This window comes from Leptodactylus fuscus, chromosome 11 (assembly GCF_031893055.1).
Source record: "Leptodactylus fuscus isolate aLepFus1 chromosome 11, aLepFus1.hap2, whole genome shotgun sequence".
Taxonomy (NCBI): Eukaryota; Metazoa; Chordata; class Amphibia; order Anura; family Leptodactylidae; genus Leptodactylus; species Leptodactylus fuscus.
The window spans coordinates 46,898,068-46,923,896 of record NC_134275.1 but is presented as its reverse complement, the minus strand read 5'-3'; the positions used below and the strand labels follow the sequence as shown (position 1 = coordinate 46,923,896).

Genomic DNA, 25,829 nt, shown 5'->3' with positions numbered 1-25,829 from the left:
CTGGGTGACAACCAAAATGGGTGTAATTTTAAACCAGTAGTGACCAACTTTTTCGGGCTTGAAGTGCACATCTAGGGCTGTGTTCACATCTTCATAAGGTCTCCCTTTGTAGCATCTGCCGAAAATCTCCAGATGATAAAGTCCAGTTGGACTTTTTCATCCCAGCGGTTTGAATTAAAAAGAATAGATACTAGATAGACCCCATTATAGTGAATGGGATTCATTGGGCTCCATTCATGTTGCAGGTCTAAGGCTAAGTTCACATCTGCGCCGGAGTCCGTCTGTAGAGTATGTCTCCAGTAGAGTCTCCACCACAGAAGCTGTCAGAAATGGGCCGAGAGAAAAATTCTGCATGGAGGACTTTCTCTCTGCCGCTTTCAGTGTAAAAACAGCGGACACCCAATGGACCCCATTATAGTCTATAGAGTTTGTTGATGTCCGCGGGTAGCGGTCAGGCTCTCTGTCGTTCGGGTCCCCTGGCAGACCTGAACGACAGAGGGCCCAGCGCAGATGTGAACCTAGCCTAAGGCACCGTACGTATCTGGAAAGGTTTACCTGAAAAGGGCTTTTCACATGATAAACATGTACTAGCTATACTATATCTATACAATATGTCATAGAGGTCTGATCATAAATAACAGGAGTCCCTGAATCCCCCACCACCAGCATGACCACCACCACTGTCAACCCCAGCAACTAGACATTGATCATTTTCCCTCAAGATCGCTGAAAAGTGTTTATTATAGGAAATACCCTTTAAGAACTATAGTAAGGATGAGTGACAACCCCTGAGGGAACTTTATTAAAGGCTATACTGGTAGTCACCCATCTTTCCCTGGAACAGAGTCAACCAAGAAGCTTGTTAAATAACAAGTTAACAGAAGAGAAAGGACTGAGATGTACTGAAGACTTTTTGGGAGGTTGCCCTTTAACTGGCCAGCCTGGTGTCTTGGCTTTAGTAATGTCTCGGTCATAGTGGGAGGTGGTAAGTGATAGGTACAGGATTTAGCCATGGCAGTGATCTAGGTGTGCTCAGATCTTTGGCCAGGCTGTGCCAGAACTAAGTGATTAAGGCAAGTAGGAGGAAGACAAGAGGCGGCCATCTATACTGCACAGATCACACAGGAAGGACCAATATCTTATCACAAGTCAGAAAGACATCTCTGCCTTACACATATCTACAGCTATGAGAGCTGCACCCAACAACCCCACACCATGACTGAGGACAGCGCTACAATGTCTGAAGCTACACTGCCGCACATATTTTATACACTATTTTAAGGAATTGAAAAAGTATTAGTTCCCTAATGTTGTTATCAGATAAGTTCCCCTTGAATACGGAAGTGACCAACAAAATCTGCAGAGTTGTAGAGAATATCACATCTCCCATAACTCTGCATATTATTACTGGTGGGAATGGAAGCAAATGTAATAATACCGATACTAATATTAATAATAATATTATACCCGGGACTGAGAGATGTGTATCAACTTTCTAAGAGACAATTTCATTTCTATCTATCTATGAAAAAAAGCTCAAGTGTCTTGAGCTGAAACGTTGCATTTTTGTATGGGGCAATAAACCCACAATTTTCAAAATTATCTACAGAGTGCCACCTATTTTTTGCTTTTTTCATATTAGGACTTGCTTGTACATTGGTGCTGGCACCGTTGTCTTGCTGGTACTGACTTTGTTTGGACATCTCTCTATCTACAGTATCTATATACAGTGTCTTGCAAGAGTATTCCTAGCCCTTTAAATTTTTCACATTTTGTCACCTTACAACCACAAACTTAAGAGCTAGTTCACACAGGGTGCGGATTTTGGTCCTGATTGTGACGCGGGAATGAATGGGCCTAGACCGGAGGGTGCTGCTGCGAGGCGGACGCTGGGGCTGAAAAAATCGCCGCAGAATCCGCCTGAAGAAAGGGCAGCTCGCTTCTTTTTTTCCGTGATCAGCAACATGCTGTTCAAGGAAAAAAGTAAGCTAGCGGTCTACATAGACCGCCATTGTGAGGGGGCGGATTCTGACATGGATTCATCGGCAAAATCCACCCCCTCTTGCCCCCCTGTGAACAATCTCTAAATGTATTTTCTTGAGATTTTCAATGATAACCAACACAAAGTAGCAGATAATTGTAACGTGGAAGAAAATGATGTATGGTTTAATGCAATAAAAATCTGAAAAGTATGACGTACAAAAGACTTCAGCCCCCCTATATCAATACTTTGTAGAGCCGCCTTCCACTGCTTTGCCACAGATACTCAATGGGATTTAGGTCTGGACTGTGACTGAGCCATTCTAACACATGGATATTCTTTGTTGTTACCCATTCCACTGTATCTCTGGCTGTATGTTTAGTGACATTGTCTTGCTGGAAGGTGAATCTCCTTCCCGGTTTCAAGTCTTTTGCAGCCTCCAACAAGTTTTCCTCTAGGATTGCCCTGTATTTAGCTCCATTCATCTTCCCATCAACCCTGACCAGCTTCCCTGTCCCAGATGAAGAAAAGGATCCCCCCCAGCATGATGCCGCCATGGTTTGTTTAGGGAATGAGCAGGGTTCTCCTTCTTCCTATTCATAGCTCTATCTATGCATTTTTCATCTTCACTTCCGTATTCACAATCCCATTTCAACTCCCCAGACCATTTTTATTGTAGGAGAGGGAGGGGAGACCAGGACTTTTCAAAAATAGAGAATGTGAAAGTTTTCACACCCACAGTCTTATTTTGTAACTTCAAAAGAGAAAATAGAAACAACCCCAAGGACTCAGGAACCATTGTCTGTGGATAAGTAAAAAGATAATGCCCTATTAATATTCCTAGTCCTGTCCCCCTCATTACCCCACTAACCTCACAATCCACACACCTGCATGAGGGACCATTCCAGAAACCTAGGCCAAGGAAGTATCCATAAAACTTGTACTTAACTATATTAACACCATCATGTTGGTAGGGTCGACAAGGTCTCAGATGTGCGCCATTGTTTGTCCTACCCTCAGAGGAAGCAAAAAAGACTAAATATATTTATCTGTCCATGTGAATCAAGATGGACGTAAATGAAATGGAAAAGAGGAAGTGGATTAAAACACATCCTTGATAGATTTATAACACACTGGGCCATTGTTTGGTAACAAAATAACCCCAAATTGTTTTCCCCTCTACTTTCACCATGTGGCCTGGATAAGGCTGACATCTCCTAATGATGGGTATAAATCTGTACAGCCCCCCCCCCCCCCTTTTATGTATATGGAAATGGAGCCTGGGTCACACCTCTTTATCTTCCAAGTTTTGGATAGGGGCAAATACCTCTAAGATAGGATGAAACTGAGTGTACCATATAGGAACAAGGGTGTGACGGTGAAGTAGGGAGAATGTCCACGTATCTCATAATGTCGATATCAATATTAAAATATAAAGAAGCTGTACAGTAACACAGGAAGCATGGGCCCAGCCACAATAGTGTACATACAGGGTCAGGACTGTCATATCACTCCCTCGTACCTCCTCCTATAACGTTCCAAAATAGACTCAGCCAAAAACTGATGTATCACAGGAAGGTGCTGAGATACCGCAGAACGTGTATCGTACATCATGTTCGTCTACCATCAGTGCAGTGCACATTTTACACAATTGTGTCCAATTTAGAGCCTGCAAACAACAGACGCTATATCAGTCATATCAATGTCTGCTTTGTGTTCATGTGCGTTTCACATATTGATTGTTAACATTGTATATCATCTGTTTTTTATGTTGTGGTGAAAGGCACTTCCTGGTTTTACTGGAGGAATTTTAAGCAGCACATAGCAGCGGACACATGAAGAACAGACAGCACATTAGATATTGTTTAAGCGAATAAGGCCTTACTGGTGTCCCCTTTAAGAGGGGTCAGCCGGGGCCTGGCCATTTTCACACTGGTGAACTATTCTCATCAACCAGACCCCACAATGATCAGCTGTGCCAGTTGCTTCAAGGTGCTAAAAACTCTACAGTGATGGAAGTACTATGCCATGTAGAGTAGCCAGCCATGCCTCAGGATTGCTGCTCCGCAGTACTCCAGCGTGTCTTCATTAGCTTCTGATCGATGGAAGCATGGGCAGTGAAGACAGCCCATCGGTGCGAGATCTGAATGTAGGGCCACCATCGGTCAGATACTAACGACCTTTCCATAGTATAAAAATTCCTATTCCATTTTAAGGGCACTGTAGATGGCACTGGTAAATGACTGCTGTAAATGACCCTATTGTAGGAGGACTGCGTTTGCCCTATTATAGGGGCAGTGGCCAGCACTATTATATGTGGAGTACACACTGTTATAGGGATAGTTGCTAGCACTACTATATGATGACTGCCTGCACTGTTATGGTTCAGAAGCTAGCATTTTTATATGTGTAGTGTTCATTGTTACAGGGGCAGTGGCTAGCATTATTATATGTGGAGTGTGCACCATTATAGGGACAGAGGCTAGCATTATTATATGTGTGCACTGTTATAGGGTAGCTAGCACTATTATTTGATAACTGTCTGCACTGTTATAGGGGCAGTGATTAGCACTAACATAGGAGGACTGTATTTGCAATGTATAGGTGCACTGGTATAGGAGCACTATAAATGACACTATTATAAGGTGCCTTATATTTGCACTGTGACTGCCACTATTATATGAGTGCTATGCCTGGCACTATTATATGGCTGGTGTCTGGGTGTTCACACTTATACTGAGAAAATTAGGAATCGAGCACTTTGTGTCATGAGAAACCTATATAGTTATTTTTCAGCAAAAGGAAGGGACGAGCTGTGTTCAGACATTTACAATGTTGCACAACACACGTATCTAATTTTACACACACTAGTGCAGATATAGAGCAGGATAGACCTGACATACAGGTTTCCTTCCAATTGAAGGTACGAAAAATTGCAACGTTATAAAAATATTCAGAAAAAGTGAAAAAGAGAACGTGTGCCAAGTCACGGTGCGGCATTCACATCATATCTATCATCATCATATCACGTCTATATGTGCGGTGTCTTACACTGATAGGCTGGTGTATATTATATAGCCAATGATCTGTACTGCAGTCTTCTATACAATAACTTATATTTATTTCCTGGGAGTCATACAATTTGTTTCCATCTCCTTTCCCCTTCACTGCTTAGTTTGGTGATTGAGATGGGTTACTATGTCTCTGGCTGGGAGGCAGCTTGCTGAAGCAGAGCTCCCCAGTAACTCTGCAATCGAGTGCAGGCAAGCTATACCTCCCTCTTTAAGCACTTAAAAGGGCTTTTCATTAGTTATTTACTAAGGACTCATCCATAGGTATCAGTATGTGATTGTTGGAGGTCTGACATCCTGAATCCCACTGATCAGGTTGCAGTGCTGGGGTGAGCATTGTGGCCACTTCATTATGAACAAAGCACTTTCTACATATAGATATCCCAGGGGCTGTGATTGGTATTGCAGCTCATACCCATTCATTTTACTGATGTGACTGATACGTGTGATGTCATCAGCACAGGGAACAGTCCACAGCGCAGATCAGCATGGGTCACGGGTGTTGGATCCCCATTGATCACATAATGATGAACGATCCTAAAAATAAGTCCTCACCAATTCAGCCCTGGAAGACCCCTTTAAAATGATCACATTGTCAGACTCTGTTCACACTGCTGTTTGCAGATTTGATGGGAAGAAGGAAGAAAACTATAGGGTTCACCTGGAGGTGGTATCTGTTGTACATGAACATTAATGTGAATAAAACCTAACACTAGCCTCACATGCATGACTTCTAAAGTCCAGACAGACATCTGATGGACACTAAGGTCCCTCAGGCTACGTTGGTGAACCTAGCAGAAGCTACCTTGTGTCTGGACTGTGAAGAACTCAGTTCTCATTGCCTCTCTCGCAGCGGGGACTCAAGCACAAGTCTGAAACATATTGCATCCTACAAAATCTGCTCCAGTAATCAAAGCATGCATATGGAGCTGCAAACACTGCTTGCCAGCACTAGTTCTAACCAGTTTAGTCACGTATGGCCAAATTGTCCAGACGGAAAGTTGAAGTTTCGAGTGACAAGGTGTGCGCCTTCAGATCATGTATTAAAAAACAGGCATTTCCTGTACGGTAATGTAAATGCACCCTGTATGTAGCATCTCCACCTAATCTACCGCATCAGTCTACAACAAATCTGGATTGCCAGAAGGTGGGTAGTGAGTTGTCAGACAGCATTTTGAGAAAGTGCACAACTGGTATAACAAATCACTTTTACTGTATCATTTCACAACATTTTAAGTCCAGTTATATTAAAAACTTGTCATGATTACTTAACCCCCATCATTCTGCAGTTACTGTGCCTCTGAGGACCCTTATTTATAAGGATTCCAACATCTGGAAAAGCTTGTTCTAAAAAAAACAAAAACAAAACAGGTACGACAAAGACAGGGGAGAGAGTATGTTTACAAATCTTCTAGATGTGATGGAGATTGTCAGCAATAAACTTATTAGTATTCTAACCAAAGACTATACTCACTACTATGTCACATGTTGCCGCATCAAATCACACGTTTGAGAAAGCAGATTCCATGTTTGTTGTCAAGTGATCTCAACCTGGAAGTGTGTATAGCTTGCAGAGTGTACATGGCAGATTTTACTTAATGTGGGTTTTGGTTGTCACGGTCTGTAAGTTGTCTGCTGGATATCTTCTGTTTAATAGCCCATGCCTTATCACCCACCTTCACTACTGGGCTGGGATAGGCTTACATGTTAAAACGCGAATTACACAACTTTCCTCTCATAGCAGTAAATGTTGTATGATCATTGCATAAGAGTTCCCAGAAACAATTTAGCATGTGCCAGATTATGTATAGCATGTGGACTTGGTAAACAACTAGTAAAGGATCAGGTGGGTGCAATGTATACTGTATATGGTCCATATTGGTCAAGTTCAATGCTAATTGATCAAGTGGAAAATAATGCACCCAGGTCCCCGATGACAAGGGCCATGAACTTATAGTCGTAGTCAGGGTCAGTTTTGGAAGGAGTCAAAAAAATGCTACCAATTTCAACTTTAAAACAAAATGCTAAATCATTATATATTGATATTGCATAATTGATTAGGTGTATAGATTGTTACATATTTAGTTTCCTAGGAATCAATCACAGTTTTTTTTCCTTAATTAGGGGATTTTTACTGCTTCCGACTAACCATAGCTGTCAGCAGTGAGGTTGTGTATATACCTAGTGGTATATACAATCTATAGTGGTTCAGTGTAATCCTATGTATTATGTAATGCAGTAGTATATAGTGTTCCTTATCATCAATGCTCACTGATCCACTGCTGCCTACTGTATCCAATCTCTTGATATATTATCAAATCTGTAGAATTGATATCATATGTTTCATGTGGCACATAATGTACCCAGCGCCTAAAGGCCCAAAAGTACTATCATTGCTTATTGAGGCAGTAGTACTTACTGTACAGGATCTCTGGTAACCCAATTATATATACAATACAGAGGTGATAAATATTGACAGTAGTCCAAGTTATGAAAGTATATATATCCAGTGTGACTTACTGTACCCAATCCGTGGTGACCCAGTGGTGTATACTGTAGGTCAGGGATTCGCAACAAGGGAGATAACAGCACGTTTTCATGCAAAATTAACTGTGTTTTTTGTTTGTTTGTTTTTTGTTTTTTGTTTTTTTTTTTGGGGGGGGGGGTGCTTTTTTGTCTTTTGGTAAAAATTATTTGGTGTGTCACAAAGAATTGTTTTTTTTCTTGGTTTGCCCTGACTCTGAAAAGGTTTGGAAACACTACTGTAGGTGTTACTTAGAACCCAACTTATATGGAAAATCTCAAGTGACCACATTACATGTAAATATAGATAAGCACATAAAAGTACATACAGTATCCAGTCCGTGAAGACCCAACAATATTAACAATGCATAATATATACCCTGTTTCTCCAAAAATAAGCCATAATCTAAAAACCCTAGCATGATTTTGCAGGATTTTTGGAGAAGGCTTGAAATATAAGCCCTACTCCAAAAATAAGCCCTAGTGACATCTTGCTAGAGGATACACGTCACTCCACTGGGTTTGGTGCAAAAGTAGGGTTCCAACCCAAATAGATAATCGTATACAAACACTTGGCACTCAATGAAGTAATGGTGAAATCCAAAGTTTTTTTACTTTGATACACAAGCCAAAGTAAATGTGACGTTTCGACTAGCTCAATGTAGCCTTCATCAGACGAACTGTTGCTTTTCAGAGAAAAAAATAATTTAAGGCCCTGTCTTATATTTGGAAAAACACGGGTACTATAAATGTTACCCAATGACCAAGTGTCACTGTATATGCAATAGACTGGTCAACTGGTATAAACTGTGCATAGTATTAGGTGATCCAGCAGTTTATGCAATGCAGAAAGGTCTAGAGCAGTCTTTCTCAAAGTGGGCGATAACGCCCCCTTGTGGGCGCTGGAGGCCTATAGGGGGGCAGTAAAGGGCACAGAGAAGATTGGGGGGCGTTGAAGCGGTTTAGGGGGGCGATGGCTAATTTAAAGGGGTGGTATCATAAGAATGATTCTATCTATACTGCTTGTTAATGTGGATTTAAGACTTTTCCTAAATACATTGCTTCAGCAAAACTGCTTTGTTTGTCCACTATCTTACTTTATTCACTTCATTATGGACACTAGCACCTGGCCCCCTGCTCATTGCTGAGGGAGCCACATGACGTAGCTCCCTGCTGTGTGGGGGGAGAGAGGGGGGGCTGAGTGTACAGAGCCAGCCTGTGTCTGCACCACACATACACATCACATACACATCACCTAGCTCCCTGCTGTGAGATAGAGGGGTGTGTGTGGAATAAGTGCTGCTTTCTTATATAAAGCAGTCTAAATCATACTGGGCTAAAGGACCTGGTCTCTCTGTTCACTAGGATAAAGCTTTATTATATAGAGCAGGCTGCTAGTGGGCAGAGGAGCCAGGTCCTTTAGGAAACTCCGTACAAGGTAAATCCAAGTCTACAGGACCTTTTGATGACATCACAGGCCCTTCAGTCATCCCATAGGATCACGCTATGTAGTGGGCGGAGCTACACGCTAAATTGTGGGTGGGGCTAATTGACGCGAGCAAACAGGAAGAAAGAAGATTTTTAGGCAGCTTAGAAGGCAGATCAAGCTTCATGAGGCTACCCCTTTAAAATTGTTTTTTTGCTTTTAACACAAACTTTACCGCTCCTTACACACATAATTTAATTATTAACATAATGACTGCGATTGGGATTCTTAAGATGTAGTAAAGTAAAAAAATTTGGGGGGGGCGCTAGAAAATAATTAATTCTCGAAGTGGGCGGTAGACAAAATAAGTTTGAGAACCTCTGGTCTAGAGGTATATACTATGGACATATGTCATGCATGTTGATCCACTAGTGCATATTGTACCCAATCCATTGTAGCCAGTCCCTGGTCACCAAGTGTCACATTCTGTATATAGTCCCTGGTAATCTAGTGATAATACATAAAATGGTAGATAAACCTGGGACTGAATCAACAGGCAGATTATCCATGAGTCAGTGCTATTGCTGCAAGCTAATAATCCTGACACCACCTAGATCACATAGACAACATGGCTGCTGTCACTGTGTAGGTGGCAACATTACAGACACAAAGAAGAAAGCTTGTGGCTAGCTGCATCCAGCTGGAATTATCCCTAGGAGTAGATCTTTTACTAACCAGAACACGAGAACAAGCCTTTCATTCATTTCCAGACTGGCTGCAGAATTCATCTGCTTCACATTTCCAGTAATACAAGCGGAGTCAGCTGTCGATGAACTAATCATTTCCAGAATACACATTTATATCTATTAAATTCCCACTTGGTTGTTATGTAAAATATTTCCTTATAGCAGGGATTGTAATAAAACCCCCTTCACTCACAGAGGCCATGATCTTAGATTAGAGGTTCTCAAACTTATTTTGTCTACCGCCCACTTCGAGAATTAATTATTTTCTAGCGCCCCCCCAAATTTTTTTACTTTACTACATCTTAAGAATCACAATCGCAGTCATTATGTTAATAATGAAATTATGTGTGTAAGGAGCGGTAAAGTTTGTGTTAAAAGCAAAAAAACAATTTTAAAGGGGTAGCCTCATGAAGCTTGATCTGCCTTCTAAGCTGCCTAAAAATCTTCTTTCTTCCTGTTTGCTCGCATCAATTAGCCCCACCCACAATTTAGCGTGTAGCTCCGCCCACTACATAGCGTGATCCTATGGGATGACTGAAGGGCCTGTGATGTCATCAAAAGGTCCTGTAGACTTGGATTTACCTTGTACGGAGTTTCCTAAAGGACCTGGCTCCTCTGCCCACTAGCAGCCTGCTCTATATAATAAAGCTTTATCCTAGTGAACAGAGAGACCAGGTCCTTTAGCCCAGTATGATTTAGACTGCTTTATATAAGAAAGCAGCACTTATTCCACACACACCCCTCTATCTCACAGCAGGGAGCTAGGTGATGTGTATGTGTGGTGCAGACACAGGCTGGCTCTGTACACTCAGCCCCCCCCCTCTCTCCCCCCACACAGCAGGGAGCTACATCATGTGGCTCCCTCAGCAATGAGCAGGGGGCCAGGTGCTAGTGTCCATAATGAAGTGAATAAAGTAAGATAGTGGACAAACAAAGCAGTTTTGCTGAAGCAATGTATTTAGGAAAAGTCTTAAATCCACATTAACAAGCAGTATAGATAGAATCATTCTTATGATACCACCCCTTTAAATTAGCCATCGCCCCCCTAAACCGCTTCAACGCCCCCCAATCTTCTCTGTGCCCTTTACTGCCCCCCTATAGGCCTCCAGCGCCCACAAGGGGGCGTTATCGCCCACTTTGAGAAAGACTGTCTTAGATCAAGAAAGAGAATGCACTGCTGTAGACTGTGTGCTATTTCGATGTCAACACCATCACTTCTATAGCGCTTGTAGATTTACCAGGCTACTAACTAGTTTTTTTACTTGACATCGTAGAGTTGTTTATATATATATATATATATATATATATATATATATATATATATATATATATATATAAAATCAGGTGATCCGCATTATATCAAGCTTCTGCAACTTGCTAGCTGCAAGTGCACAATGCTACATCGAGAATTTGACTTATTTGCTTTATATTACTATAGAAATAAGATGACAGAAGGGGCCTGAAGACACTGGGACTCTGCTCTAAGGGTGCCTTCACACGGAGTTTACGCTCAAAAAGACGTGCGTTATACGAAAAAGCCATTGAACTCAATGGCTAACTACATTTTACACGTGTACATGTGTAAAATGGAAAGAATATACAGGGCGTAGACAGAATACACGGATAAACTCCGTGTGAAGGCACTCTAACAGATCATACATGCATTTGGATGATGAGAGGTGCTAAATGATGCCTGGGTTTTTGCTACAGCTGGTTATGTATCTGTCTGGATAATGGAAGGTGGTAAATGACACCTGGATCCCTGGTAGATCAGATCATAGATCTACTTTGATGACAGAAGGTGCCAAATAACATCTATTTGCATGGCAGAAAATGTCAAATGACATCCCAACCCTGTCATATCAGATTATATAAGTACTTAAATGATGGAAAGTGCCAAAAGATTTCTGGGTCCCTGTTATATTAGATCATAGATCTATTTGGAAAACAGAAAGTGCCAGATTAGGCCTGGCCCCCTGCAATATCTGATTTCACCAGATATCTTGACCCCCGTTATATCAGATCATACATCTATTTAGATGACAGGAAATGTCTAATAACACCTGGACCCCTTCTATATCACATCATACATCTATTTAGATAGTGAAATATTCCAAATGACATCTTGATTCCTGAAATATCGGATGACAAATCAATTTTGGATGACAGGAGGTGCCAAGTAACATCTTCATCCCTGCTTTACCAGACCATACATCTGCCAAATATAACCAAGCTATCTGTTACACCTGTACTTTTCAAGGGATAAAAGTCTGTAAACCTCTGATACACTACATTTATTAACAATGGCTTGAGGAATAATATATCTACTGCACAAGGTGAGTCATTCAGAAACAAAACATGAGAATCTGTCTTGACAACCCGCCTCCGTCCTGACAATGAGGATTGTAACACGGCTGTATCTATTCAAATGATGCATGCGGACTGATGGATATTTGCCTATCACGTGTGTTCAAATTATAATATGGTTGAATTGTAATATGGTTCCTAATCCTGTCTAAGCATCCTCTTCTCTGACAGCTCTGCCTTATCTATAGTAGCTGCTACTATCAGGGGCCATAGAGATCCTAGGTGAATAGTGTGCCCCTGCCGGCAGATATACAGACATCATCACCGAACATCCTAGTGCTGGTCAATCAAAATTGGGGGTTGGTGACAGACGGGTTAATATATGCAGGCAATGGTAACATGTGCATGGTGTTTATATGTCCTCCATGTGTTCACGAGAGTTTCCTCTGGTACTTCTGCTCATCTCACACAACCCAAAAACATACTTAAAGGTTAACTGGCGTCCAATGAAACTGGCCCCATGTATGTCTGGAGCTCTCTGCACACTGTGTCGGAGATTATAACATACTGTAGTCTACCTATAATAGAAGGTACCACTGCCTAAACAGGCAGTGGCATATCAGACCATAGAGTCCATTGTAGGTTTTTTTTTTTGTAGTGGCCCTCTGTATAGGAAAGCATAGTCTGCTATACTTTCCCCCTACTCATTGTGCACGGAGAAAGTAGATTGTAACGCAATGAAAAAGATTGTGACACTGCTGAATATGTTGGCACTACATTAGGAATAGGAAATAAATTGTCAAAGGAATAGATAAAATGAGGGAAGATAACCTGATGGACAATATAGTTCTATGAGGTTGTTGAGACTGTATCACACATTATAGGTGGAGATACAGCAACTCAGCCTGACTGTATCACATAGGAAAGGCTTATATACACAGTTTGGTACACACAATAAGAATACATGACATGACAGGCTTAGATACAGCAGCTTAACAAACAGTATTGTACATGACAGGCTTAGATACAGCAGCTCAGCAGACAGTATTGTACATGACAGGCTTAGATACAGCAGCTCAGCAGACAGTATTGTACATGACAGGCTTAGATACAGTGGCTCAGCAGACAGTATTGTACATGACAGGCTTAGATACAGCAGCTCAGCAGACAGTATTGTACATGACAGGCTTAGATACGGTGGCTCAGCAGACAGTATCACATAGTAGTAGTTATTTATCCATAGCGTCACACTTCACAATAGAATAAGAAGCTATATATGTTAATGCAAAATGTATCTGCAGTAAGTATTGCAGAATAGAAACGGTGCGTGTCTTTCATGCATGTAATACATGTCATTTTCACCATTTTTCTGTCTTTACGACACGTGGCCCCATGTCCCTGGAAAGTATTTGATAAAGCTGATAGTATTGAGTAAGTGGAAGGACGCGGCTCAGAGATAATAAGGAAGTTTCAAGCGTCTCCGCCTATCGTTCATTTCCCTTGCAGTATGCTGGGTACGAGGTTGTAGTTGGGCTGCTGGGATCCATCACTGAGTCTATGGAGATGTTTCCTGCACTGAGAGGTAATGCTCTATTATACTGTATGTCATTATTATATAGGATATCACTGAGTCTATGTAGATGCTTCCAGCACAGAGAGGCAATCCTCTATTATATGTCATTATTATACAGGATATCACTGAGTCTATGTAGATGCTTCCAGCACAGAGAGGCAATCCTATATTATGTGTCATTATTATACAGGATATCACTGAGTCTATGTAGATGCTTCCAGCACAGAGAGGCAATCCTCTATTATACAATATTATTATATAGGATATCCCTTTGCTGATATATAACTATATGCAGCTATTCTATATGAATCCATCACGTGTCCAGCAGACGGCTTCTTATGTGTACCATTGATTCATCAGCATATTTATTACTTGGTTTATTTTTTGCTTGTGGTATGGAGCTCTAAATCTGGTGAGAATAAGTATTTAAAACTGCTTACATACATACATAGTGCAGCAGTACATTGGGGAGTTCACACGGAGTAACGTGTCGCGTGATGTGGCACGTATACGGCGTGTGAGACTTTGAGCGCCGTAAATGCTCCCATTGATTTCAATGGGAGAGAGGATCGTATACGCCGCGTTATTTTGCGGCATATACGATCCAGGCTCCCATTGAAATCAATGGGAGCGTATACGGTGCTCAAAGTCTCACACGCCGTATACGTGCCACATCACGCGGAACGTTACTCTGTGTGAACTGCCCTTAGAGGAAGAAAGTACTGTATGTGGAGGACATGGTGCACAGTGGCAGAAATAAGTCTATATCTCTCCTCAGTGTGTGACACCACACAAAATAGCCTTTCAGTACCTGGCTTAGTTGTCCTCAGTATCTTCTCCTGATGCTACCTCTGTGCCTTCTCTAGGTGCCCCATTTGTGCCTACCCTAACAGCTCCTAACATCCCCTTTACAGTCTCTACTTTAGCTTTACCCTTTGCAGACTCGTTCATAGGTACTCATCTAGTTTTTGTCTTCAGTATCGGCATCAGGTGCGTTGTACATGCGCCTCACTCACTCCTTTTGCCGCCTGGATTGTCCTGTCTAACATATAGATTCCTGTATACTTTTGGTTTTCTAGTTTGTGGTCCATAGGGCTTTCACTGTTTTTTGGTACTTTACTGCTAAGTCTGCATGTAGGACTGGAGTTATCTCAGGTGATGAGACAGGTCCATGGAGCATCCTAGGGATGTAAAACTATCCCAAAAGTGTAAAGAATTGACCATTAACAGTTATAACACACAAAAAAACCATGGAGGGCACAAGCAAGCAGGGGCTGATCCCCAAAGACAATGCTCATGGACTCTGGTTACCTTTACAGACTCTTGCCAAGACAAGAAAATTTCTCCAGCATCCTCTTTATATTGAAATTCTTGTAATTCTTTCACTTACAAAAGCAAAAGTATTCCAATGAAAAGAGCTGCAGAACTGCCCGGACCCTACTCACTTATAACAATGAAGCGTTTGTTAGCCAAACTCAAGTGTAAGCTTAGCCTGGTGGTAGTGAAGGGGCCCCGACTATATCTACGTACCTCAAGGGATACAGAAAAGCACATAGCTGTAAAGCTGTGTCATAGGGGGTGTTCCACTCTACCATTGGTGACCATCAGTAGTGTCCATAGCTATTGTTTGTTAAAATATTTTTGTAACGGACACTAGCTGAACCATCAGTAAACCGTTAAAATTTCCATTCATTTCAATGGGATTTTATCTTGTGTCCGTTTACACCCAGTCTGTCAGAAGTACGTTTTTTTTCCAGGGGACAAAAAAAATCCTACATGCAGTACTTTCGTTTCTGTTTGAAAAAAACAGATTTTTTGACAGAAGGCAAGTGTATGTTATTTATTTATTTAACATTGAAGTCTATGAGCAACAGACTTATAACGGGTAGTAACTGACAGCCATCAGTTACTGTCCGTTATTGTGTGTACGTTTTTTCTGCACATGCTCAGAAAGCAGAAACAAAACAAACAAAAAAAAACGGACAGTATAAAAAAAATGGACACTACTTGACAGTAACTGATGCTAGTGTGTCCAAATGATTCATTATATGGATAAGTAAAAAAAAACCTGACATATGTACATCAGTTAGTGTCCGTTAATGTTTGTTTTTGGGGGGTTTTTTAACGGACACCTTCATACCGGAATTCAATGGTAGTGTGAACCCTGCCATACAGTCTGCTGACATACACTAAATTGGTTAAACTTCTGCAGCATGCTATCTTATCACAGAAGACAACAAAAAGCAATGAACAGTCATTGAAAAAAGTTTTTCCAATGATTTTTCATTGGCTATCATGCTGCAGAAGTTTAACCAATTTTAAAAATTCAGGTTAATTCTGCTAAATCTGTATCTAACAATCTCATGTGTGATACTTGCTGCTGACACAAGCCTCTCATGTGTGATACTGTCTGCTGAACCCTGGTCTGCTGAACCCTACCATGTGTGATACGTCTACTGAGCCAGTGTATCTTAGCTGATCAAGTATGATATGACCTGCTTCACTCTGAATCTAATCCTACAATGTATGATAAATCTTCTAAGGATCTATATCTAATCCCATCATGTGTAATTACATCTGCTAAAGGAACTGTAGGTAAGACTACGGATATCACAAGCAATATTGTCCAGTGATCTGGTATAGCTAAACCTAAACCTATCATATGTGAGACTGTCTGTTGAGACATTGTATCAGAGCTTCTCGTGATAATATATTCTTGCATATATCTTGGATCATGCTAGTGAGCGGCTATCATGTTTGCTGAGCCAGTATATCTAAGCTAAATCTAACATGTTTAATATAATCATCTAAAGCCACTGTAGCTAAGACGGTCATGTTTGATATTGTCTAGTAAATTGGTGTAGCTAAGACTATGTACCCATTCACCCGACAGGGTTCTCTGGCTGTGTGCTAGCTGTTGTATTAATGGCCTGGACCCGGCCCCTTTATGGATCTATTCACAAAACTGCTGCGTGACAGAACATGCCATTTCCCGGGCTGTTTTCATGTATCCTTGACAGACTTGAGTCTATTATAGAGCTTTTTACACGGTTGAGTGCATGGCACGTTCATATATACACTATGTGTGATACTGTGCTCCTAAACTGGTGTATCTAAACCTATCATATGTGATACTGTGTTCTGAGCCATTGTATCTGAGCCTCTCATGTGTCATACAGTCTGCAGACACATATATTTAATGCCATCATGGCTGAAACTGTTTACTGAGCTACTAAATCTAAGCCGATCATGTGCAATACTGTCAGCTGAGCTGTTGTATCTAAGCCTACCATGTGTGATACTGTCAGGGAGCCACACAGTACTACACTCCCCATCATGTAAAAGTACTACATTCTGCTTTTCAGAATCATTACAGCTTATCAGCTCGTGAAACTGAAATCAATCTAGACACATGAACATTTCTTTGCTTCCTTTTGCAGATATGAGATACTTTATCAGCAGAAATAATCAGGGCTCGTGATACCTCCGATACACTGGCATCGACAGGAAGATTGCCACAAGTAAGTGATACATCCTGCAAATGTATAGGGGATGGACCCTCATTAGTGCTTATTGTCAGGAGTGTGCAGGGTGGCTCAAAGTTGGAAGATACATATATATGAGGTCTATGCCAAGGAAGTGATGACTGGGAAGGGGGAGGGGGGAGCTTTGGCATTAATTGTTGCAGCAAGTCAGGGGTGGTGCCTAATACTAACAGTCACAGGAAGTCACATTGACACAGGAGGTGGGGCTTAATGCTAATAGTCACAAGAGACCATGTGAACACAGAGGGTGGTGCCTCATACTGACAGTAGATGGGCACAGGGGGTGGTGCCTCATACCAACAGTCAGGGAAGCTGAAAAATTCAGCTTAAGGAATTGAAGATGAATATTTCTGCTTGACCAATTTCAGCAGCAGAATAAGCCATGAAATTTGAAAATTTTTGCAGCAGCCAGGCAGAAATTTTTCTGCCTACCATTCACTTCAATGGAGTTATCAGGCAGAATTCACTTGCAGATCGAACCTGATGCTAGCTGAAAAAGATCAGCTACAGGAAACATTCAGCATCAGAAATTCATGGAAGATGGTTTAAGGCGGAATTTGCAGCTGATTTTAAGTCAGGAATTTGCCATAAGAACATTCCCTAACAGTCAATGCCTAATACTAACAGGAACCAGAGGCAGTACCTAATATTAACAGTCATGGGAGGTCACATGGACACTGTGGGTGGTGCCTAATACTAACAGGAACCAGAGGCAGTACCTAATATTAACAGTCATGGGAGGTCACATGGACACTGTGGGTGGTGCCTAATACTAACAGGAACCAGAGGCAGTACCTAATATTAACAGTCATGGGAGGTCACATGGACACTGTGGGTGGTGCCTAATACTAACAGTCACAATAAAACTAGTGAACACAGGGGGTGCTGCCTAATAGTAACAGTCACAAATGGTCACATGGACCCAGGGAGTGGTGCCGAATACTACCAGTCACAGGAGACAATGTGGACACAGGGGGAGTTGCTTAAACCTTTTTGTATTCCATACATTTTAGGAAGCACCACCCCAGCACAGACATACCCCGTGATCAGCTTATTTTTGTGATACCCTTCTAATAAATAATTATTGCCTAATCCCTAATTACGTAATACTAGCCTCTGCCCGTCACTTCGTCTGCGGGTTGTTGGAACGGATGATACGCTTATATTCAGCAAATTGCTGCCGTCGATGGTTTGCCTGCTCCGGCGTTTTGGCAGCTGTTAAGCTGTCCTGATGCTGAACTTGTTCCTCGCGCTGTGCCTGTGGTTGTTCCGGCATCTTAGGAGCTCTCTGGGACGCCATATATTGAGCGTGTTGTTGGCATTAATGATCCGCATGCTCTGGCATTTCGGCAGCTCTTAAGTTGGCCTGGCACTGAAGTTGTTCTTTGCACTGTGTCGGTAATTGTTCCAGCATCTCAGCAGGGACAGCATATAATACATGTGTTGTTGGCGTCGATGATCCTCCTCAGCTCTGCTTGAGGAGAACTGTGAGACTTCTGGCTCCTTCATAGCTCTCGTTGTTTGCGACAAATTAGATTCTCTTTTTCCAGGCATGTATAAAATAGACAAACTGCCAGTTTGAAAATATAACAAAAGATCCGCTCAAACCCCTTTAAATAGAAAGGAATGGAAACATACTTGATTGAAGGCTGCTGCGGATAAATCCCCGACTGGAGAGGATGCAAATGCACGATGATGGAACCGAAGAAAATAAGATATCCAGCGCCAGAAAGATTTTTTAAAAATTAAAACTTCACTTTTACTTCATGAAAAATAAAATGATTACAAAAATGGATCCACTGAGTAATACAAAGATAGTAGCTTACGCGTTTCGGGGCTTCATAGTATGCCCCTTACTCATAGCTTACTAGTTACCAACTGAACCCACATTATATAGCTAGTTAGATCCTCCCACATTTGATTTCAATTTAACCCTAGACATGCTATACATATAAGGACATGTAAAGTTCACACAATACAAGGAACAATGATCAAGGAGCATAAGAGATGCAATTGTCACATTTGTATAATACAAATTGTATTAGGAAACATTGAGGAAACATAATATAAACTCACCAAGACCTGTCTCAAGTTGTGAGTTTTTTATCTTTTCCCCTGACTGATAGTCAGTTGAGTCTATTGTCTAAAGGACTTAAATTTGTCCCCACAGCTAACTTCGATGTTTTTCGTACATTAATGGATGTCAATAAGTTTATTCGTCTGTTAACTATAAAAAAAAACATTTTTTTCAGGTGGATGAAAATGATTTAAAACCTGACTCCAATTCTGATAACATCTCTGATATGGAGTCAAACGAGTTTACAGGTTTAAAATTTAATGAGCAAGTTGCTCTTATTCAATTAATGGATTTGACTTATCATAATGAGGTTAACCCCGTTAAGGATACACATACAACCCATGTTACAACTCACAATCCCTCCTATTACCCCTTGAAGTCACGTAGTCCTGCTTTCAATTTGTTTCAGAACAATGTAGAAAGAGATCTAAATTCTCTTAAAGATTCCTTGATCTCTAAGAAAGTACATCGCAATTTAACCAAGGAGGAATCTTTGTCATTAAAACAACTTAAGGACAATAAAAATATAATAATTAAAATGTCGGACAAAGGGGGGAAAGTGGTGGTATTGAACTCAGGAGACTATAGGAAGTCTTGTTTATCCCTATTGAATGACAACAAAACGTATAGGAAGTTGGAAGGAGACCCTACAGTTGCTTTCATGTCAGCGTTGGAGGCTTTGATTTCTGAGGGTGTAAATATTGGAGTCATTCCGGAGTCAAAAAGTCAATACCTTATAAACAAATCCCCCACAATACCAATCTTTCACGGGTTGCCCAAAACACATAAACAGATTTTCCCACTTCCTCTGCGTCCAATTATTGCAGGCATTAACTCCTTCAGTGAAAAACTAGGAGGGTGGCTTGATGCGTTGCTCCAACCATTGGTCATCAAAATCCCAGGTTTTATAAAGGACTCGAAACAACTCCTTAAAACATTTTCTGATTTCTCCTGGGACTCATCCCACTCGTGGGTGACATGTGATGTCACTTCACTTTATTCCAGTATTCCCCATGACCAAGCGGTGGCGGCGTTGGCATATCATTTATATCGTTTCAGCACTTACACACCTGAACTTTGTGAATTTATTTTACAGGTCACAGATTTTTTATTAAAACACAATTATTTCATGTTTGATTCACATTTTTATTTACAGGTTTGTGGGGCCCCTATGGGGTCCCCTTTTTCCCCCTCACTCGCCAATATCTATATGGCGCGGTGGGAGGAGCTTTTCATTTTTTCATCCTCTAATCCATTTTTTCTTATTTGCATTGGTATGGGCGCTACATCGACGATGTCCTCATTGTTTGGAGGGGCGATGTAGCGCCCATACCAATGTTTTTGGATTATATCAATTCTAATAATTTTAATTTATTTTTTACCCACGGTTCTCATTCCAACAGGATTTGTTTTTTGGATTTAGAGCTTGTGGGCGACGCTGCCACCGCTTTGGTGCAAACATCTTTGTACCGCAAGTCCACTTCAGGCAATACCACATTACTGGCTTCTAGTTGTCATCCATTCCACACTATTAAATCGGTGCCGGTAGGGGAATTGATCCGCACCAAAAGAGCTTGTTCAGATGATGCGTCTTTTCAAAAACAATCACACATAACATTAAATAGATTAAGGGATCGACAGTATCCTGCATGGACTCTCAAAAGAGCAGAACGGATGGTTTCTAATAGAGATCGTAATCTATTGTTAGAGGACAGAACCATTCCAAATAGGAATGGCAAATCTCTATTATATTTTTCAACACCATATAGTCCCCAGTATAACCAAGTAGTTCAGGTTATCAAAAGAAACTTACCGATTCTAGAGACTGATCCGGTTGTTAAAAACATCTTACAGACGGGTGTCAGATTTGTTCCGAGTAGAGGTAGATCACTGGCGGATCACCTCTCCCCGAGTTTATACAGTTCGCATGATGAGCAGGAATCTACATGGTTGAAAACCGCAGGTTTTTACAAATGTGCATCCAGTAGATGTACTGCATGCAAATATAGTAAAAAAACTAAAACTTTTGGTCCATCTACTAACAAAACTCTGTTTGATATTAGGGATTTCTTAAATTGTAACAGCATGTATGTTGTTTATGTCATCGAATGCACTTTATGTGACCTGCTCTATGTGGGTTGTACAATCCGCCAGGTCAAAATTAGAATATCTGAACACCTGTCGGATTGTTCAAAAGACACATCGGACAACATCTCTAATGCATCTAGACATTTTGCAACCTGTCACAATGGTGATAAATCATCTTTTCAGTTCTATGCGATACAACACGTCCCCATGCCCAAGAGAGGAGGTGATCGCAGAAAGCTCCTTCTAAAAAGGGAAGCTTTCTGGATCTGGAAACTAAACACTAGGACACCGGTGGGATTGAATATTAGGCAGAATTTGGCTTTAATTTATTGATGGGTTCATAGTCTATTCATCGGCCTTTTTTCTTTTTGTGTTTGTTTTCTGTCTATGTCAATTATACTACACTGGTGTTTGAATTTAGCCCGCTGCACGTCATGTGATGTTCCATGTGATCCGGTATCGCGAGACTGTTTCGCTAGACGTGCGGCAGGCCTTGAGCGATATACGCCGACTTGGTTAGACTTTCACAACTTGAGACAGGTCTTGGTGAGTTTATATTATGTTTCCTCAGTGTTTCCTAATACAATTTGTATTATACAAATGTGACAATTGCATCTCTTATGCTCCTTGATCATTGTTCCTTGTATTGTGTGAACTTTACATGTCCTTATATGTATAGCATGTCTAGGGTTAAATTGAAATCAAATGTGGGAGGATCTAACTAGCTATATAATGTGGGTTCAGTTGGTAACTAGTAAGCTATGAGTAAGGGGCATACTATGAAGCCCCGAAACGCGTAAGCTACTATCTTTGTATTACTCAGTGGATCCATTTTTGTAATCATTTTATTTTTCATGAAGTAAAAGTGAAGTTTTAATTTTTAAAAAATCTTTCTGGCGCTGGATATCTTATTTTCTTCGGTTCCATCAAACTGCCAGTTTGTCTGCACTGCCTGTAGCAGATCAGATAATATGCAAATGTTGTACACAATCTACTGAGGGTTAACGTGTGGTTACACAAAGAGATAACAGCCCTGGCTAAGATAAGCTGCTGCAGTAGCAGTGTAATATAGTATGTGAACATAAATTCATAACAGTTGTGAAGCCAGCGCCGCACCTCCCATGAGGCGACCTGAAGCGAGCGCTTCAGGCGGCGCTATGTCAGGACCCCAGGGAGGGCGGCATTTTTGATTATCTAAGCCAGTCCAGGACAAGATGTCCTGGACTGGCTTAGCACCGAGCGGTGGTTTGGGGAGGCCACTGAAGCAGCGCTGCTCCAGCAGCCTCCCCTCACGCTCAGGCAGAGAGCAGGTCTTCTCCGTGCCTGCTCTCTGCCTGCGAACAGCGCTAAGCCCTGCCCCCTTCGCTCCGCCACGCCCCTACGCTCCACCCCCTCCTCCCAGGGGGTGGGGGGGCTTTCTGTAGTTCGCCTCGGGCGGCGAAAGGGGTAGGTTCACCCCTGTGTGAAGCCATTTCATTTACCGGGATAAAAAAAAGTAGCCTATGTTTTAATTGAGGTTACAAACTATCTATGTGTCAAAATTAATTCAAATCCGTTCAGCCGTTTTTGCATGATTGAGAAACAAACATCCAAACTGTCATATTTACAATATTAGTAGGATAGTTTATTTTTTGTGCTCAATTCTTCCATCTGAATGAGGAAGATAAATTAAGCACCATTGGGGCTTAAGTAAAAAGACGGAGTAGGACATGTCTTCACTTCTCTTTCTCATGCTGCTGTTGCAAGATAGGGAAGAGTTGGGTTATTATCTACACTTCACATAAATGTAATTCTGTGACCAGCGACCTACTTCCCGTTTCTGCAAAACTGAGATGCCATAGGCTAACCACGATGTAGATAGATGGAAATGAGACATATGTCAGACATAGGTTTTTCAAGGTTTTTTGCACACTGATGTAAATTTTTCTATTTTTATAGATCAGTCTTCTCCAGAAAATCTGCAAAACTGGAAATCATTGCTAACCAAGGAATGGATGGGGTGGACCCGACCCCAGAGGCCTCAGCCTCAGAGCGGAAGATATCACTGATGCCTCCTCTACGGGCTGCCATACGAATACGCAGAAAGATCCGTAACTTGAAGAAAAGTCGCCTACAGCTTGACCTATCGGGTAGAAAATCTGCAGATAGTACCAAACCCTCCTTGATTCAACGACACTCCTCCAACCTCACAAGCTTTGAAAGCCCTAAATTTTTTAATTTTGATACTCCAACGTTGGAGCAGGTCGCGCTGAGCAATTTAAGACGCAAGAAGAAGCGCAAGAAATCCAGGCCAGTACTCTACCCGGGAAATGGTAAAAAATATCTACCCATAGAACATAAGAGCAAGGCGAAACGTTGCCTCATCCTCTTCATCGGGATTGTTTGTTTCCAAATCCTGAATGCTATTGAGAATTTGGACGATAATGTCATAAAATACGAACTGGATGGACTGGAGAAAACTATGCAAAGGGAAGTATTTGGGCAAAAAATTGCCATTGATAAAATAATGGCCCTTTTGAAGGACTATCTAGCCACTCATTGGCATAATAAGCCATTGGTGGTCTCCATGAATGGACCTAGTGGAGTTGGTAAGAGCCACATGGGTCGGATACTAGCCAAGCATTTCCGATCGGTTGTGGAAAACGATTTTGTTCTCCAATATTATGTGATGCACAACTGTCCCAGTGACAGCAATATTACAACTTGTGAGACTGAGCTCACCGATATGATATCAGACATGGTCACTCTTGCTGAGATAGAGGAGAAAATACCCATTTTCATATTCGATGAAATGGAGCTCATGCCACCATCACTTCTGGATACTTTGCAGAGTTACTTCAAGTTAAACCAAAGCAATGAGTACCTTAATGCCATCTACATCCTCATAAGTAACATCGGGGGCAACGAGGTGACCAAATATTTTTTGCAGAACGTCTCTAGCGACGTCCTAAACGTCCCTAAGGAACTTCATACCATCATACATTCTTCCTTGAGGCAGCATCATAGCATCTGGGATGTTGCCGAAATTGTACCATTCACTCTTCTGGAGAAGAGTCATATTGCAAATTGCTTCTTGGACGAATTGTTAAGGGAAGGATTCTACCCGGATAATGGCAATATCGAGAAGCTGGCGGGACAGCTAAAATATTACACTATACAAGACAAGCAATATTCCATCACTGGCTGTAAACAGGTGGTAGCTAAGGTGAATCTTCTCCATCCATACACATGATCACCGAGACTGGGGACAACAGACTCATAAGTCTAATACTCCCCTACAGATAGATCTTGAAGAACCAACATGGACTGTGACTCCAAAAACTGTCAATAGAACTCCATGAAAGGATGGTCCATGAGTAGAACAAAGGGGTAGTTCTAAAATAAAAATAATAATAAAGGATGAGCCTGCTGAAAGGTAATGACGTCTTTTAGGACACCACAGTGTGGCTGTAATAAATTTTGGATAAATGTATTCCATTAAAAAAAAACAAAAAACACTTTCAATTTGTTAAAGAACATTATTTTGGTTGTTTATTTATTTATAAGTACAGCCTGGTTTGCCTTAAATGGGTTTGACCATAAGAAACAAGTATCAACTATGCACAGAATAGGTCTTAAATGTATGACTGCTAGGGGCCCAGACTACTGAGAGAACATGGTCATGCAGATATACTACCTTTACATTTAAAGTCTATGAGTTTTGTGGAAATAGCAGAGCACTATACTCAGTTATGTCCATCTGAAAGGAGCAGTAGTGCACGTGCATGACCACAACTGCATTCAAATGGAGGGGAGGGGGGTGCCCTGTTCTTATGATTAGTTGGACCCCCACTTATGGTACAAATGTCTCCTGTCTTTTATACATGATGGCAAATACTGATGTTTCACCAACCCAGAATATTTAGTGGTTATTAGAGCTACACAGTCACACTCAAACAAGGAGGCATTTAAGAAAGCCATACCCATTAGTAAATCCCATGCCCACTTTGCAGTAAACACTGTGGTGCTGACATGCCACAATTTCCAAAATCATTGTGGTTTTGGAAATCATGTCAATTATATCTATGGAAACGCCGGCAGTTTCCCTATAGGTATAATTGAAACAGAAAGGAAACCTCTGCAAACTTTCTGTTTAAAGATTTGCAGGAAGAACTCTGATGCATTGCTGCCAGGGTTTTTCTCAGCGCATTTTTGCTGCGGGACGTCCCAAGGGGCCTTAGCCTAATACCACAGCCACAAATTGTGGAAATTCAGCGTTATTGGCTGCAGTAGAAATGCAGTAAAGTTAATAAGATTTAATTGAAATGAAACACTTTAGAAAAAAACGCTGCAAAAATATAGGTTTTCATCATAAACACATACATTTTTCAAAAATGCAGTGTGTGAATTTTATCTTTGGAAAAAGTTGTGTTTTACCCATTGACTTATAGTGGTGGTGGTGGGGAGGCAAGACTGAAACTGCAGCAGAAAAGAAGGAAAATACTATTGGTTT

General features: G+C 41.3%; 1 protein-coding gene across 2 annotated transcripts in view; it reads left to right on the top strand.

The window, feature by feature from the left end:
- The window catches only part of TOR4A (torsin family 4 member A), a 28,976-nt gene extending 4,176 nt beyond the window's left edge, over positions 1 to 24,800 (top strand). The window contains exons 1-3 of one of the 2 annotated variants that reach the window (XM_075259009.1): positions 13,541 to 13,636; positions 17,068 to 17,148; positions 23,276 to 24,800. In XM_075259009.1, coding sequence (XP_075115110.1) covers positions 23,328 to 24,569 — 1,242 coding nt within the window. In that variant the 5' untranslated portion in view covers positions 13,541 to 13,636; positions 17,068 to 17,148; positions 23,276 to 23,327 and the 3' untranslated portion in view covers positions 24,570 to 24,800. Of the gene's footprint in view, positions 1 to 13,540; positions 13,637 to 17,067; positions 17,149 to 23,275 lie in introns of those variants that run through there. The other variant, XM_075259010.1, reaches the window with a different exon arrangement.
- The last annotated feature ends 1,029 nt before the right edge of the window (positions 24,801 to 25,829 follow it).